This window comes from Mustela putorius, unplaced genomic scaffold (genome assembly GCF_011764305.1).
Source record: "Mustela putorius furo isolate JIRA1106 unplaced genomic scaffold, ASM1176430v1.1 tig00000083_pilon_pilon_pilon, whole genome shotgun sequence".
In the NCBI taxonomy this organism is placed as follows: domain Eukaryota; kingdom Metazoa; phylum Chordata; class Mammalia; order Carnivora; family Mustelidae; genus Mustela; species Mustela putorius.
In genome coordinates, this window is record NW_025421273.1 from 44,723,625 (window position 1) to 44,741,538 (window position 17,914).

General features: G+C 45.6%; 1 protein-coding gene across 15 annotated transcripts in view; it reads right to left on the minus strand.

Annotated features, from left to right (window-relative positions):
* The window catches only part of APBB2 (amyloid beta precursor protein binding family B member 2), a 368,036-nt gene that overhangs the window by 104,932 nt on the left and 245,190 nt on the right, over positions 1–17,914 (minus strand). For 10 of the 15 annotated variants that reach the window (XM_045076734.1, XM_045076731.1, XM_045076725.1 and 7 more), the window contains 2 exons: positions 8,854–9,062; positions 120–182 (listed from right to left, as the gene is read on the minus strand). In XM_045076734.1, coding sequence (XP_044932669.1) covers positions 120–182; positions 8,854–9,062 — 272 coding nt within the window. The remainder of the gene's footprint in view (positions 1–119; positions 183–8,853; positions 9,063–17,914) is intronic. The other 5 variants (XM_045076735.1, XM_045076775.1, XM_045076758.1 and 2 more) reach the window with 3 other exon arrangements.

Consider the following 17,914-nt stretch of genomic DNA (forward strand, 5'->3'; position numbering starts at 1 on the left):
AAGCCCCATCACTGCGTCCCTGCCGAAGGGATGATATTCATGAGGAAGAAAAAGATACAGCCACAGCCATGCAGAAAGGACAAAATATCGAATGATCTAGAATCTGACAATATACTTGCCTTCCAAATGTCACTATTAATCTTTCCCCCATTCAGAACAGCAAAATCACTCCATGGCTGTTTCTAGACATGTAATTATTCACATAGGAAAAAGCACATTGATTTAAAAGAAAAAAAAATTAAAGAAAAAAAAGGAAAAAAAAAAAACACAAGACACTGTTGTTAGCATTGATATCCACAGGACAGGTTAGGGAACAAATTCACTCTACCGGCAACTGGTTAGCTCATTCTAGATCTAGGTTATCACCTGAGGCCTAGGGCGGGGAGGAGAGTGATGGCGCTCACGTTACTTACCACGGAAATGACTGACCATTGCTAGCGGTCAGTGTTAGATCTTCTAAACGTGGCCTTAAGCACACAATATGTTTTCTGGGATTAAATGCCTCGTGGACCTAATACCACGGGAACCTTCTCCTCTCCCGGTAACCCAACAGAACCATCTTCTGAAGATGGGGGTGGAATCCGGGATGGTAACTGTCCCTGGGAGGATCTGAACACTGGGGAATGTCCCCAGTCAAGGGCATAAAAACCGGAGGCTCACATTATTTTCATGTAGAAGAAAAAAGGACAAGGACAGGGCAGGAGAGCTGGTAAGGAACACAGCTTTGAGGTCAGCACCTGCTGAGATTTAACTGACCCGAGACAGCTCGCCACAGTCTAATGTAAATTCTTCCAATTCGTAACAAGCTCTGCTTCCTTGTTACACACAAGCTTCTGCACAAATTGGTGCTTGATCATGAATGATTCTGTCAACAGAATCCCAGAACAAAGCGCGGAGCCTTGCCTTGTTGGGAGACAGCTTGGAATAGATCTTTGCATCTCAACAACCTCTCTATTGCCCTCAGACAACAGGCAATGTGGTTGGGTTGGTTTGTTTTTTTTTCTTTCCCTTTCTACCACAGTGAGTGAATATCCAAATATTTTTCATGTAACAATTGGGGAAATAAATGAAGCGAACAAAACCCAGGGACATCGTTATGAATGCGTTCCACTGATGTGTCAGGACAATCACCTCTTTTCTCGGCTAATAAATCACCAACGGATACCTTGCTCAAGTCGCTTTTCAGCTAAAGCGCTTTGAGAATCAGACGGCAATAGTGACCCATGATTCCTGCTCACGACATTACTGTAATTCGGAAACCCACTCAGAACAGGGCAGCGAAGTTTAAATGTGCCAAGTGTTGAGAGATGTGATCGTTTAACTGGGCGGGACGCGAGGAACGCGGAGCCCCTTGTCACTGGCACCACCGCCCGGCGGGCGTCACTGTCACTTTCTTTTTTCGACTAAACACCTGAACTGCAGTTTTCTGAAATAAAGTGGAACTTACACCACTGTATCTACTTTTTAAGAAATAATCTCTTTTATTGAGCAAAAGGAGCAGGAAAGCTGCCTAGCCCGTCACCTCTATCCTTACTCTATCCCCCAAAGTGGTGCTCAGATTTCACTGACGGGAAAATTCATCACATAGAAGAGTCTTATTAGCCCAGGAGACCTGTGAGCCCCTTGAAATCGGGGTGGGGTTTTGCACATGTACGTTTTCCTGGGGAGAGGATCCCCCACTCTTCTGTTTCCAGAGGGGCGGGTGACCAAGGAAGGTTTAGAATCCCCCTTGTAGGGGGTCTCATGATAAGGACCTGAAATCGCAAGAATTTTAAGCTAGAATTTCTTTCTTTCTTTCTTTCTTTTTTTTTAAAGGACAATAAGCCTATTTGATTCCAAATCATCATCACAGTATACATGTGAGCAGTATTTGTTTTTTCATTGAAGCTGAATGTTGAAAAAGGTTACCAGGTGATGAATTAGTAAGACTCCAGGTAATTATGTTCTTGAAGAGAAATTAAAAAAAAAAAAAAAAGAGTGGGTGTTTGACAAGAGGAATCTGAAATCAAATTATCCTCAACAGACACTGTGTGGGGACAGAAAGAGTATTTTTCAAAACAAGTATTCAGGAAAGCTTTCAGCATTTAATTAAAATAGTTCTCTGTATGCATGTATGGTTAAAAAAAAATTTTTTTAAATGTATTTACTCTTTGGATGTTGGGTCCCTGTAATGTAAAAGTTGATTATAATTCTAAAATTCTATGAATCCAGCTCTTATGCTACGGAGACATGAGTCAGCTGGCAAACTTCCAACAATCACCTCTTACAGATTTAAATAAAATAAAGGTCGCATACGCCAATTATTCAAAAGCTAAAATAACATGGGGGCTCTTAAAGAAACCCTTTAGTACAAAACTCAAGTAAGGACTAACAGAACCTATGTTATGATTAGGACAAAAGACCCTTTCCCCTCCTATATCTACAAGCACTCATTTTTCGAAATTTTCTCCCCTATAGAAGTGACCATAATTTTTCTTTTCTTTTTTTAAATTAAGGGCAACAAAAGACAACAACAATGTCTTGAGTTTTAAGAACCACACATTCTATACATCTAATTTTTTTTAAAGAAGAGAGAATACAACATTTTAGCTAATCTTTTTTTTTAAAGACACCCGGAAGAGACTGTTTGGTTCTACCGAAAGTCTGCATGGCGTGAGTGAGAGATGAATGAAGAGATGAGAAAAAGAGAAAGACAGTGACAGAGGGAAAGGCGGGTGGGCACTGCGCCTCTGGAAGGACAAGGACGTCGGACAGGGACAAAGCTAGTCAAGGAAGAACAGAGACCGTGTTCCATTAGCAGTAAGTTTCCAACTGATAATCTCTGAGGCAATGCAGCTAAATCTTTGCACCATGGAATGTTCTTGAGCCAGAGTTACAGGTAGGGACATAGTCTCCTGGTGCTTTTCTTGACCTTGACCGGGTGAAGCACCCCTCCGCCTGACCAAAGTGATCACACTGAGTTCTGGGAAAGCCCTGAAGCCTTAGCAACTCAAAGGCGGTAGCGTCCCTGGGGACTGACCTATCTCCTGGGGCATGGTGTCTATCATGACCCTTCCTGACCTTTCAGCATGGTGCCTTTCATGACCTCACAGTGAATCTGTGTGACGGTGGACCCACTAAGGGAATCCAATTGAATAACCTTGACTTTTTTTTCATCCTTATTTCTCTCCTGGGATCTCAGAAAGCAATTCTTCAATCATAGGAAAATGATGCATTGTCATTCTACTGGAAGAAAGAGAACACTGGAGTGGACAACGTCAACACCATAGTCTTGAGGATGCGGTCCGAGGGGATGAGAAAGGTTCTAAGAAGCAGTATCAGAATGTGACCTGGGGAGCAAGCATGGAGGGTGAGCCTGCTGTGAACCAGGCAGAGAGGAAAGCAAAAGAACATTCCCTAGTGACTTTGACGGAAGCTGCCATCATCACCTCCACGTGCGTGGGCTTCAGAAGTTCTGCCGCAACGCCCGGATTCAAATCCTGCCTCTGCTCTCATCTGCTCTGTGACCTCAGTTCCTTGTCTAGGAAACAGTGCTACGGAGGCCTCACCAACAGAGTGTGGACAAACAGATCAACAGCATGAGCCCTTAACATAGGGACTGCCTGCCCGGAGTCCCAGACATGGCCGTTCCCCTATCTGCTCTCTCTTTCCAGGGAGGGAAAAAAAAAGGCGGCCATTGGTAAGAATAAAAAACAGGTACCTACAGACTATAAAGTGTTATGAATCATGCTTCTTAATCGTCTTCTTGAGACCTAAGTCTCAGTACGTGTGGCCTTGATGATAAATGGCAGAGCCTGGAACGTTGGGACGTTAAGGAACAGGCCAGGCGATGTGAAAGAGCATTGACCATAGATGTGTCCACCTTTTCAGACTTCTTAAAATGCTTTCTGTGTTTTGTTGGATGCAGCACTATCAGAAGAACAGAGCTGTGGTGTGTCATGCAAACATAACCCAGAGAAGTTTAAAAAAAAAATCAAACTAGTAAACAGATTGACAAATACGTGTGCAATTAAATTCATCTTTGTGGGCGCTTCGGTGGCTCAGTGGGTTAAAGCCTCTGCCTTCGGCTCAGGTCATGATCCCAAGGTCCTGGGTTCGAGCCCCATATTGGGTTCTCTGCTCGGCAGGGAGCCTGCTTCCTCTTCTCTCACTCTCTGCCTGCTTCTCTGCCTACTTGTGATCTCTGTCTGTCAAATAAATAAAAATTTTAAAAATCTTAAAAAAAAAAAATTCATCTTTGTGAGCCAAAGGATGGTCAGGAGTGGACCTGGGGCTCCAGTGCTGGCTTTGCTGCTACAGCAAGTCAACTAAGAACTCGTCCAGCCATGAACCTGGTTTATTCCTTCATTCAGCTTCACCAGGTACTGGACACAGTGCCAGGTGTGGGGGACACAAGATGAGGGGGGACAGATCCTCACATCCACCCCAAGGAGGGAGACCGACATGCTGCAAGTAATAATACTATAAAAAGACATCACGTTCACAGACCTGTACCCCTAGGGGTAATAATACATTATATGTTAATTTAAAAAAAAAAAAAAGACATCATCAGATAAAGGGCTTTCTAAGCGGAGGAATGGGAGCAGTAATTCCTAGGAGAAGCTGGGCTGAGTCGGAAGGGGCAGTGACATACAAACAAAGACGAGGAGATTAGAGGACCAGCTCTTGCACTCTCTTTATGTAGAATCACCTGGAAAGTTTATGATAAACGCAGATTTCCAGGTCCCACACCTAGAAAGTCCAGCTCAGTGGCCTCGGGGAGGGACCAAGGAATCAAAATATTCTACAAGCCTCAGAGGTCACCTTGGCCACCGTCCTTGGCTCACAGGCTGAGAATCGCTGCCAACAGCATTCAGTAGGCCCTTCTAGAAGGTTCTCTGCAGTCATGATTGAGTCAAGAGTTTAGTAAAAAGATGACAGAATAGCTCCTTTATGTTTTCATCTTATTTCTAAATTTATATGAAATTCCACAGGTTCTAACATAATACATGGAATTTTCCCTCCTAGGGAGTTAGCGGCTCAGGGCCCTGACAGACCCCGGGAATGTCGCAGCGAGAATGGAGTGTTCTGAGAAACAATCCCACCTCCGCTCACTTCAGACGCACTTTCTCCTCCATACTTCTCCTCTTTAGGAACCAGGAATCCCTTCAGTTGGAAACACTATAAGGCAAGACTTGCCTATAGGCCAACAGTGATTCATAAAAATACTTTGTATGGCTCCTTTTTTCTAAAATTCGACATCCAAGTAATTTGGAACAAGTCAATTGACTGGAGGCACCGGGGGTCGGGGAGATCACTGTGGGCCCAATTTCAATAGCAAATGCTTCCTGGCTAGTTTATAAACTTTAGAAAATACTCCTGGCATACACAGAGGAGACATTACCCATTATTAGCACTTCCCCAGTGAACTCTGGAATGTGAAATGTAAAAATTTTAAACTGTAAGGAAGCTTTCAGTATTAAACTTTTGTGAAGCAGAATCAACAGATTTGGCACTTACTTGAGTTCCCCCCAACCCAACAAAAAAGCTTGGGGCGGGGGTGGGGGAAGCTAAATAAAATATGGATTTCTAACCTGACATATTACAAGTTTCTTCTCGTCCTTAACATTTTGCTTTCTCTCAAGGTTCCAAATTAGTATGAAATAGATTCCATTAAGGGATCAAAGAAACGGTGTCAGAGAAATCATCATTTCTCTTCTACTGTCATTAGCACCTGAGACAATGTTATTAAGAGAAGTCGTTTTCTAGAAGGCTCTGCATAGGACACTGCCGACCCTAGGGTTGAGATGAAAAGCTGTGACTCTCACCAGTCCCTCCCCTCTCCCCGCCCCCTCCAAAGGAACTGTGAAGCCTGGGGCGGGGGCCAGGTCTGCAGACCTTCACTGAAGCTTCATTCCACCACCAGTAGGTGTGTGACCTAGGGCAAGCTTCGCCTCTCAGTCTTGGTGTGGTCAAATTCACAAAGCAAATGACAAGGGCAGTACCAGAAGCGCAGGGTTCTACTGGGAGTTGTGAGATGGGGCATGAGCTTGGCACCATCAACACTTCATTACCCTTGGTGCCTTTGGCTTAATATCGAGTCAGCGTCTACACGTCCTGGGTATACAGCAGGCTGGGTCTCTCCCCTGCTCTCCCTCCTCTTCTACCTGCTCACCTTTGCTTCTAGGATTTGCTTCTAGGATTTTAACATACTGCCTTATAAATGTGCACGGTTCTTGGACGTAATGGTCTTATGTATGGGGGAAAATAGTGTATGAAGTGAAAAATCAAAAAGCTGATGGGAAGCATATTCCATTGGTCTACTGGATAGGAGCGGAGCATGTGTTCTCTCTCTGAAGCTTAAAACGACACATGCTTTCACAAAGTTCCTTGGAGGGAGAAGGTCAACACGATGGCATGGTCAAGAGCAGAAGAGAGGCATGAGAAGCGCAGCAAGGTAGAAACTCACATAGAACCGGGACACAGCATCCAAGGCCAAGAACTAGACCCACGCCCCCTCCTACCCCAGCTGCACGGTTGCAGCACTCAGAGCTTTAGTTAACTCTTTCCTTAAATAAGGAACATATTAGCTGTCCTCTCTGTCTTGAAGGGAACATGTGAGAGGGCATTTGTGAAAATACACTGAAAGCCACAACAAGGACGCTGAGCGCTGTGGATACTTTAAGGGAACACTGAACTCTAAGAGAGGAAGCAGGAAGCAAGGGCCGTGGGACAAAGTCTGAGTCTGGGAAGGGGCCCTGAGAGGCCGCCAGGATGGGAATGGGAAGCGGGTGTAGAGAAGGGGAAAGAATAGGCCCGTGTGGGATCAGAAGGAAGCTCAGGGATTAGCAGTGGACTGTGCTACCTGACCATCCTTCCCCAGGGCCAGCTGCCCACCTGTGATGCACACTTCCCAAAATTTTCTGCAGAAAACATGGCAGCAAAACCCTGCCACATTTATCGAAGAAATAAAAATCCAGCGTCCCATAAACCTTGGGCTGCCCTCCTTGGACTTGATCACACCCATGCCTTGGCCTCAGGAGACAGGCTTTAAGGAGAACTTCATTTCTTCTACCTGCAGAGGACAAAAGTTGCTGGGACAAAAGTGACATCTCAAAGAGAGCCTCATCTCACTTCTGGGACACTGAGAAAGCACAGTGGGCCAGAACAAGGGAACAAGTGAGAGAGCGAAGCTCAGGGAGAACAAATGTGGTCTAGGATCCGGGAGCATTTGGAATCTCTGAGTTCTGGACCCAGTGGTATCACTGGTCACCGACCTGTCTGCATCTCAGTTTCTCTGTCTGTAATGTATGGATACTGGGGATCAGCTGGCCCTCTCCTGTCCTCATATGGCCGTAGGGCACCCAGGTGAAGATGGATAAAGGTCGTAACAGGGGAACAAAGCCCTGGAACAGAGAAAGAAAATCTGATGCCAAAAGAAAAGATGTACAGGTGAGAAAGAGAGACGGTGTCTGCTCCTTAGGGAGAGCAGAGGTTGTATCCTGTCTGGCTCGGCTTCTGGGAGGCACTCGGTGGTCCGGGGAGAAATGCCAGGACACAATTAGGCTGGGAAGGGAAGAGGACTACATCTCATGCAAGCGCCTTGAGGTTTACCTTAGTCCCCAGCACATCTAACGCAAGGTGAATAACTGATGGAATTTGCTTGGCAAAGAGCAACATGAGACTTCAATAAAAAGTTACCAGGGCCCCCCAGTGATAAGCAACAAAGTCCCACATGGTTCAGTAGTGTGGAAGCACGTGCCTGATGATCTCACTCAAGGGCCAACCAACTGAGGCCCTTGTCTTGCACGGAGGGAATAGCTCACCCCAACCTGTCACTCGAAAGATCGAAAATCTGAGGCCCCGACTGGGGAAGGGAGGTGCTGAAGCCCGTACTAGCAGGAACGCACTTGGAATGTGGGTCTTACTACCTCCCAGAGGAGAGCAAGTCTGTAAGCCCAGATGTGAGAAACAAGATACCGTCTACTTCCAAAGCCAGGAAGCGTAAGAATGGTCGTGAGGACATGGAGGCGCTCTGCTGGGGAGGGACTGGTTCGGATCCCCTCCAAGGCCTTAAGGTCAGAAGAACGAAAGGCTGTGGTCAGACAGGCTGTGTGTTAGGGCTCTAACTGCTTTTCTGGAAAAAGCCATTGCTTAACTGTAACCTTTTCCAAAGGCCACGCTCTTGAATATTTTGTCGCCAGGATTCACCAAGGTTCACCCCAAGAATCTCTGTATTAGGAAATACCACAGTGCAATTATTTTTTTCATGCCTCAATTCTTTGTTTAAACATCACGTTTCCTCCTTGGGGACAGCAGAAATTTATGTTGCTATTTATGTCTAAAATCATGTCACTTCTGCTAAATAAACAGATCCTTATAAAAAAAATTAGAAATTATGCATGGAAGGGCTCTCCAGGGTTATTCTTATAGACTTCACTTCCATGTAGTCAAATGGACCCAAGACTAATAAGATATGCAGTAATTATAACACGTCTGGCCAAGGGACGTTCTTCCGTGTGTAAATATTTTATTGGAGCAGCAGCCAGCAAAGGCACCTGCAGAGCAAAGTGTCGGTTCAGTGAGCTCTAGGGAATCTTAACCACTTCTCATTAATCAGCCTCCCTTACTTTCTCGACCTACAATGCTGTTTTCCAGAGCCCAAAAGCCACGAAAAAAATGAAGACATCCCCGAGCGATGGTCATTACCGCTATTTACGCTAAGAGGAAGCATTTTGGGGTCTCAAATGCAGGATGTATGATAATCAAAAAACTTACCTCGATGGCCTGCTAGGGCAGAAGCAACAAGTCTAAAGAGAAATCACACAAGTCACAGCCACCCTACTAAGCTGTTAAAAAGATAGTCCATTTTACCTCGTGCTCTGGGGTGGGAGATGACGTTACAGAACTAAGTGACCCTTTCCTAGAACCGTGACGGTCGCCTGGGATGGAGACGGGGCGTTCCCACTGAGTCGTCCCTGTTGGTATGTGCCAATAGTAGGTCCCAGCAATGTCGTTGATTCTCTTCCAGCCGGGCGGCAAATCTGGATCGGTCTGAAAGGAGTGATCACTCCATATATCTGCTGAGAAATGGAAAACAAGAGGGTTTTCTTAAAAGAGGAAACAATGACAGTGTTGCATTTTCGGCACTAGTAGTCTGGAGAGTTCCACAGGCAGGTATGCCCATAGCACTAACGAGAACTGAAGCCATCCTGCGGACCCGAAGTATGATAAAGGGAACCATATGGAAAGAAATGAAGACTGACCCTTGAGAATACAGACATAAAGAACCCATGACCTCATCATCTTCCAGCTTCAAGAACCCTGTGGGGCACCTGGGTAGCTCAGTGGGTTAAACTTCTGCCTACAGCTCAAGTCATGATCCCAGGGTCCTGGGATCGAGCCCCGCATTGGGCTCTCTGCTCAGCAGGGAGCCTGCTTCCCCCTCTCCCTTTGCCTCCCTCTCTGCCTACTTGTGATTTCTCTCCCTGTGTGTCAAATAAATAAATTCTTAAAAAAAAAAAAAAAAAGAACCCTAGGAACCAGTTAAAGTTCCATTAGCCAAAATCAACTACCCAAGCAAACTTTGCAAGGTTACACACAAAATCCCCTGACTCCTCTATAAATCAGTAAGACTTACTGGTTGGCATCTTACACCATTCTCAGCAATGAGCATAACTTTCATTTTTTTTTTTAAAACTGCTTTCTGTAAACAAGTACTGTATTTATATCTTCCTTGGCTTCCACAACTCCTCCCATTTGACGGTAAACATCTACAAAGCAGCAATGTCTTTTGTAATGCTCTAGAATTCTAAATTGCACCCAGAAGATTCCTAAGGAAGGCAGACGGAGAAGCCTTGGAATTCAAGACTAGTAACATAAATACAGGAAGGAGGGTAGGTGTGGACGACAATAGAGAAGGGTGGGGATTGTGGCAAACTGGAAAGCAGGCGCAAATTCCAAGGTGTTCAAATTCAAAAAAAATAATGTTTTAAACACTGTGGAGTCTTAGTTGGGGGGGAGGAATAAAATACAGGTGCTGGGCAATCCCTGGCCTGTTTCAATATTTTATCAGTTTACTAAATACTTATGTGCTTTTCAGAATCTCATTTTGGCCTTTTTGAGTTGAATATGAGATGAATTGAAGAGAAAAGAGGAGAGGCAAAGAAGTAGAGGAGGAGGCGTGCCTGGGTGGCGCAGTGGTTTAAGCTACTGCCTTTGGCTCAGGTCATAATCTCAGGGTCCTTCGATGGAGCCCCACATCAGGCTCTCTGCATAGTGGGGAGCCTGCTTCCCCCGCTCTGTCTCTGCCTGCCTCTCTGCCTACTTGTGATCTCTGTCATATAAATAAACACAATCTTTAAAAAAAAAAAAAAGAAGTAGCAGAGGAAACCCACAGAGACAGAGGCATGGTGGGGAAATCGCAGGCAGCTGTATCAACCTAGGCACGTAGGGAGGAAAACTTAAGAAACCTGTGTTTCAATCTGGGGATCACTTTTTTCTATGGATCGGGCCCTTTTCCAGTGGGGCCGTGGGCAAGAGCCAGGGGCTCGTCTCAGTAATTCAAGAGAGAAGCACGTGGGCCTCGCTCTGCGCAAAGCTCCCTGCATCACGTGGGCAGCACAAGGAGGGGAGAAGGAACCAAACAAAGAGACTGATTAAGACTAAGGGCACAGATGTGCATTCATGCGCCTGTCTGGCATCCCAGCGTTCACGTTTCTCATTTAAATCTGCCGGAGGCCAATCTGCCACTCGTCTCAAATTATGATGGAAAGTTCCCCTCCCCGGACAGGAAATTAAGCATAATTAAATAATTTCAACTTACCCCAAATTTTCAGAAACCACTTGAAACAAACATGCATACACAACTTTGTCCTGTCTCCTTTTTAGGGGGTTGTTTTGGCTTTTCGCATCTCAACGGGGGCAGGAAAAATAAAATACATGGGTGTCCGGATTAAGAGGAGGAAAATCCTACCAAGGGTATTTCCTTGTCCCATACTAGTGGCTTATGGAGCCAAGCTGTGAGACTTGAACGGACATAAAGAGGATGCTAGGTATCATTTCGATGGTTTTTGAGATCCAAGGGCCTGAGTTTTATACATTTATCCCAGTTGTCTCTACAGCTGGGATATGAGCATGTATCAGAATACGAAATCATGTCAGACCAAGGACAGAAACCAAAATCTCTGCTGAGATTTTGTTGGAATAAAAATTAAAAGGGAATTTATTGTTGCTAAAAACTGATTAATAGTGACATGATTATGATGGAGAAAGTGAGGTCGGCACATCTACAATATTATTAACAGTTTCAGAAACATTTACAGAACTCCTTCTGCATCAGCCCACATTGGGTTTTAAGGGATATAAGCCCTGTGAGGGCAAAGAGACATTGTATCTGTCTGTACATCATCATATTCCCAATACCTAGCATGGCAAGTGTTCAGTGAGTTGGATGGATGGTGGACGGATGGAAGAATAAACAAGGAAGGAGGAATGAATGAATGAATGAATGAATGAATGAAATCTTTGAATGATGGGACCTGGATCTTAGCAAAAGCAGAATTCTGAAGAAATCAGTTCTGTGCAATTCCACAAAACAGAGCAATTTCACAACCCCCAGGAAGAGCAATGTCTACTTCACCTTGATGGTGTATGTGAATTTCTTATGGATAAAAGGAAACGTAATATGAAAAACTGGAAAGAGTCCTGGGCTGGTGGCCAAGAGACTTTGAGTTGAGACTCTGGTTTTATGTATTTTTTTTTAATTGATAGGTTCCACAGGGAATAGTAAGAATATGCCTTCAGTCTCATTACAGTTCATTCTGTTTAACCTAAATACCCGCCCCGTTTCCTTTGTTTTCCTACATTAAATTATGTACAGATTTAAATAAGTACGTTGGACCTTACTCAACAGGTTCGTGGTTTTCAACTGTTATCATCAAATTGGGAGTAAGACCGTGGTGCAGGCAGGCAGGAGTCCAGGCCCTTCCAGACCCTTCTGACCACAACAGCACGATTTCTATTTGTTTCCAATACTGGTCTTGTATGTACAATTTTCCTTGAAAACAGGGAAGAGGTTTATTATTATTGTTATTGTTTAAAATAAAGTTTGAAACCATAGCTAAAGCAAAAGTACAGTGAGGCCAAGACAGCTAAATCTTAAGAAGCCACTTCTGTCAAAAGATAATTCAAAATACTGCAAAGCCGCTTAAAACAGCTGTCCTCATACGAGTACCACAGTGCATACGGCATGAAGAAGGGCCTGCAGACTCAATCGATACAGGAAAGATCTATAAACACCAGGTGGTAAAAGGAGAAAGTTCCAACCCCTTTTGATTCTCAGAAAACTACTTAGTGAAGCTTTGCTGATGGCCAAGGAGCTGAGGTTGCAGAAAGGAAATGATGTCTGATGGTCTCATTGCCCTTCTGATCTCAGAAGTTTCCTCAAATTGCGTTGTCTGTCATGCCCTGCTTCCTGACAGGTCTGCCCGGAGTTCTGAAGTCACAGTATTCTTAGTTTTCTGTGGGAATATCCTAAAGGACTTCCATCCTAGAGAACTCTTCTTTTTGGGTGAGCCACTGTGGAACAAGATCCAGTCAGCACTGGACGCAAATCATGGGATTTCACCCCAGTCACCCAACCTCAGGACTAGAACGCAGACCGATTCTGTTGGTACAGAAGGGGGTTACTTAAGGAAAGACTACAGGAGAGTTAAAACGGAGAGCTCTCTAGAAAGCCTGGAGAGTATTTTTAAATACTCCGGTAAAACTAGACATGAGGGGACTCAGCAAAGACTCTGAATATAGTGTTGCGCCGTTGGCACAGCAGCCGAGTGTGAACTCAGTATGGGGCCTCGGTATTTCAGCTCTGCCACTGGTTGTCTGAAAGATCTCCACCAAGTTACTCAATCTCTCTGGGCTTCAGAGCTTATCTGGAAAATGGGGGTCAAAACGGTATCTACCACATCACTGGGTATTGTGTAAAACACTCAGAAGAAAGGTTGACGTAGAATAGGCATATTTACCGCATAAATGTTCACCATTAGGGGTGCCTGGGAGGCTCAGGTATTTAAGTGTCCAACTCTTGGTTTCGGCTCAGGTCATGATCTCAGGGGCATGGGATCGAGCCCAATACTGGGCTCTGTGATCAGTGAGGAGTCTGCCTGAGATTCTCTCTTTCTCTCTCTGGCCTTCTCCCGCCCCTAGCTCTTTCTCTCTCAAATAAGTATTTTTTTAAAATGTTCACTGTTATTGCTATTATTTTTCTTTAAAGATTATTTACTTATTTGACAGAGAGAGAGAACACGAGCAGTGGGAGTGGGAGAGGGAGAGGGAGAAGCAGGCTTCCCACCCAAAAGGGAGCCCGATGTGGGACTCAATCCCAGGACCCTGGGATCATGACATGAGCTGAAGGCAGACACCTAAGGAATGAGCCACCCAGGTGCCCTTATTATTGCTATTATTATTAGATATCATCATAGGTCTCTGAAACCAACAATGTAATATATTAAGTTTATTAAACCCACCATAAAAAGTATTTTCTATGTCCAAAGAAAAATGGAATTTATGGGATTATGTGATTATCATGGTTCAAAGAATAAAGATAAAAGAAGATAATCTGAAGGTGACTCTTTCTCTGGAGAAGAAGGTCCACCAGACTCCCTTAGGAGGACTGGGCTCTAAGGACCCGAGGAGGTCAGGTCAGACCGGGTTCTAGATTCTACCTACTCTACCTTGCGGGGCTTCTCCCCTGGCTGGCCGTGGCTCGGCCAACACCTTCCTTTCTTCCAATGTCTGTCTCTCAATTAACGTGTAAGAAAAAACCAAATATTTCATAATTTAAAAAGTAAAGACTCATGTCCCCTGTCATCTCCTTTAAAGCAGATTTGTGGGACACCCGTGTGGCTCAGTCAGTTAAGCTTCTGCCTTCGGCTAAGGTCATGATTTTGGGATTCTGGAACTGAGCCCAGAATCTGGCTCCCTGCTTAGCAGGGAGTCCGTTTCTCTCCTTCTGCTCCTCTCTCCCGCTCATGCTCCCTCTCTCTCTCTCACCGAAATAAATGAATAAAATCAATCAATCAATCAATCAATCTATCTATCTATATAAAGCAGATGTGCTCAACTTTTCCTAGGTTTCTCTCAAATACAAACCAACCCCAGAGGAATAAAGTTGCCTTGTTTTTGTCTGATTCCTGAGTATTTTCTCCCACTGTGGGTCTAGGGCCTTCATTACAAAAAAAAAAAAAAAAAAAGTCCCTTACCCATAAAGTAAAGCACACCTTCACCTACACTACCACATTTAATGCTCATTCACGCCAATACCAGCTAGAAGGCGAGGGAGGGACTATTAGCGAGCCAGAACAAGAATCCAGGCCCAAGGGCTATCAGCATTGCCAGAAGGTTCTAAGAGAGGGTAACAATACTGCCATTAACGAAAAAGGTAACAAGGGTCCTGACACTGACTGCAGGCCAAAGCACCCGGATCCTTTATTCCTTCTTTACTGCGGGAGCTCGTGGAGGGCCCACAGCTACCCTCTGAAGAACACAGTGATGTCGTCTCTGGGAGGACAGGTGTTTGGTTTAAAGCCAAGGGGAGAGACTATGTCCCCATGTTTACATGGAAGGTACTTCTTCAGACACCTGACGGCTTGGGGGAATTGAGAACATGAATAAATAGTGGTGAAAACCAAAGAACACAATGGCTGGAAGTCTGGGGCTCTGAGACCAGCCTGAGGACCTGACCAACATCAGATACTAAAACAAGAGCACAGAGGACTCGCTCTGAGCCCTGAACCCCCCCTGTGTCTAGGTCAGTCCACAGAAGGCCACTGCCAGTGTCGGCTTTCCATAGGATCCTTCTTTCTGGGACTCCCTCTGGCTTCTGCTTTCCGTCATCTGGGCAACCGCAGATCAGCAGCCCAACCCCATCAGGAGCCCAGGGATCAAATTCCAACCTCAGGCACACTGCGGACACTGGGATCCCAACTAGCTGTCCCGCTTGCCCTCCCTACAGGATCTTGCACCTACCAGGGGCTCCGATCTGTCATCACTGCATCTGACCGAAGGCACTGTCCCAGGCTGACCAGATGGTTCAGCAGAAGGGACTAAAAGCCATGGGTGCCCTTTCAAAGTGGCTCTGTGGCCCTTTGTTGTTTGTGGTGTCATTCTGGAAGCAGGGCTTGGAAGTCAGAGTATAAAAATAGCAGGGCTGAGAGCCCCAGAAAGTCCCTCCTGTGCTAAGAGCCTCCTGGGCCAATACTTGGTGTGGGAACAAGGAGCCCATCTGTGAGCCACAAAGACCCGCCCCTTCCAGCCACCTCAGGCGCCAGAGCTGTGGACCTGGCTGCACCTGGCCTCGTCTTCAACTTCATCTTCACAGGAACCCACTCCCCAATCTCCTTCCCCCTCCCCAGTGGAGCTGCACGAGAGGTAAGCCCACCTCCAATTATCCTCTCCCCTGTGCTAACTTGCAGGAACCCAAGGGTCAGATGAGAACAAATTAGCATCTAGCAGCAGCTGGAAATTTCCTCTGCTGCTCCAGAGGCCACAGGAAGGAGGAATGGATGAGCTGAGATTCTAAATTTGGCAAGGTCTGCAGTGCAGAACACAAAAGGCTTCCCTGGGGTCTTCAGAATGGCACTCACTCCCTTCCCTCCACATTTGCGTACCCAGCACTTTCAGTGTGCAAGGCATAGGGTGAGGAAAGAGGAGACAGAGTAATTCATCCAGCAAGTATGTCCCGTCTACTCTGTGCCAGGCATTGTTTTAGGGCAGGGGATACAGGGGGCATCAGATGGATCCATTCCTGCACCAGTGACCTGGGGCAGTGGTTCTCAAGCATCAGAGTCACTTGGAGAACCTTCTAGAAGCCATCGCTTGGTACCACCCCAGAGTTTCTGGCTCAACGGGCCTTGGGTAGGGCCTAAAAATCTGCATTTCCAACAATTCCCAGGTGATGCTGAGTCCATGCTGCTGGTTTGGGGACCATGTTTTTAAGAACCACTGGCTTAAGAACCAAAAGATAGTGACTCTTTCCCATCAGACTCCATCTAACTACTGGCTCCACAAAATAAAAAGTGTGAATGTCTATTTATTTGGTCATTCACTCATCCACATATTCACTCACTTTTCAGATAGAGGGCCTCCTATAAATGCCAAGTACTATTCTAGAAGCTGGGCGTATGGTCACAAATCGATGTGTCCGGGGTGGGGTGTGGGCTCTCTGAACAAGGTGGTCTGAGGAGCCATGCATCCCTACACTACAAGGGGCTGGGCCTGTGAAGAGATGAGAGAACAGCATTCCCGGCCGCGGAAATGAAACTGTCACGTCATTACAACCCAAAAGTCACTTGAGCAAGGGCTGAATGGTCTAGAGGAAGATTCGAGGCTGCCAGAGCTAGGGACTTACCCCCCCATGCAAAGGAACTCTTGAAGGTCTTGTGTGATCCGTGTTTTTAAAACCAAAAGGGGGCACCTGGTTGGCTCAGTAAGTTAAGCGTCTGACTCTTGGTTTTGGCTCAGGTCACGGTCTCAGGGTTGGGAGATCAAGCCCCATGTCAGGCTCCTTGCCTAGTGCTGAGTCTTAAAATTCTCTCTGTGATCCCGCTCAACCTCTCTCTTAAATAAATGAATACTCAAATCAAAAGAGTATACTGCACATTGCTGCCATTCTTGGAAAAGAAAAAACTGTTCCAAACTCGTTGCTCCTACCTCATCTCCTGAATAATATTATTCCTAAAGGAGCCACATGCTTTAATACAAACAACAGGTTTCCCTCACTATCTCAAAGTAGACGAAACCTTTCATCAGCCAACATGGCATAAAACTAAGAAACAATTACCATTAATATTTTTTAAAGATTTTTATTCATTTATTTGAGAGAGAGAGAACACAAGTAGGGGTCAGAGAGAGAGAGAGAGAGAGGGAGAAGCATACTCCCCACTGAGCAGGGAGTCCCATATGGGACTCGATCCCAGGACCCTGAAGTCATGACCCGAGCCGAAGGCAGCTGCTTAACCGACTGAGCCACCCAGGCACCCCTACCATTAATTTATATGGAAACATTTTTGAGGGTTCCTACACCCCAAAAAGCCACCTCTCTTAGGCTTTGCTGATATGTCAGGACACATCTTGCTAACAGAGGCACAAAATAAATCGAGACAAAGCACAGCACAGTTCAAAGCTATGGCCAATTGATACTGAGATGCTGAGCGTAGGTCCCTGGAAGGAGCTTAGTGGGGCCGCTCTCGCTGCTGGGGCTGCACATTGTCCCTGTAACAGCTCAGTGCAAAACAAAGACTGAACACTTCTCCCCTTTTTAAATAAAAGTGAAAATCCTCCTTCTTTGGCTTAGCGCCAACAGGTACTAATGTAGGTGTTTTTGAAAAAGCAACGTGGCATAGCACAAACTTTGGAAAAATGGGTCTACCTGTATTTGACCTTGACTTTAAAACTCTTTTTGATGACCTGGTGGTCAGCTTCCTTTGGCTCTCTTCTTTCTCTCTCAACTCCTGAGTCCCTCTGGTTTTTTTTTCTGGACCCAGAACTTCCTTGTCAGGACAGAACAAGCAAGACTCTTGATTCCCTCCAGCTGCATCCACAAATTCCTGAGACAACAGCACAGAGCCAGGACCCTAGGCCTAGATCATTTATTACAGATTTGCTGAGGGTTCCCAGGAGCATATGGAGGCTGTCTTGGAATATGGTGTGAAACTGTCCTCAGCCAAAGAACCTGGAAAACAATGACTGTGGGAACAAGGGAACGAGCCCCTCGTGTCCCAAATCCATGAGCTCTCAGAAGTCTGACCCACCCGTCTGCCAGACTAGGAGGTGGGCAAGGGAGAGAAAGCTTGCCCCCAAATTTCAGGGCCTCTGCTACTTGACACTTATTTGCAAGGCATATTTGGGACCCTGGAATGAAAACTATACATGGTAC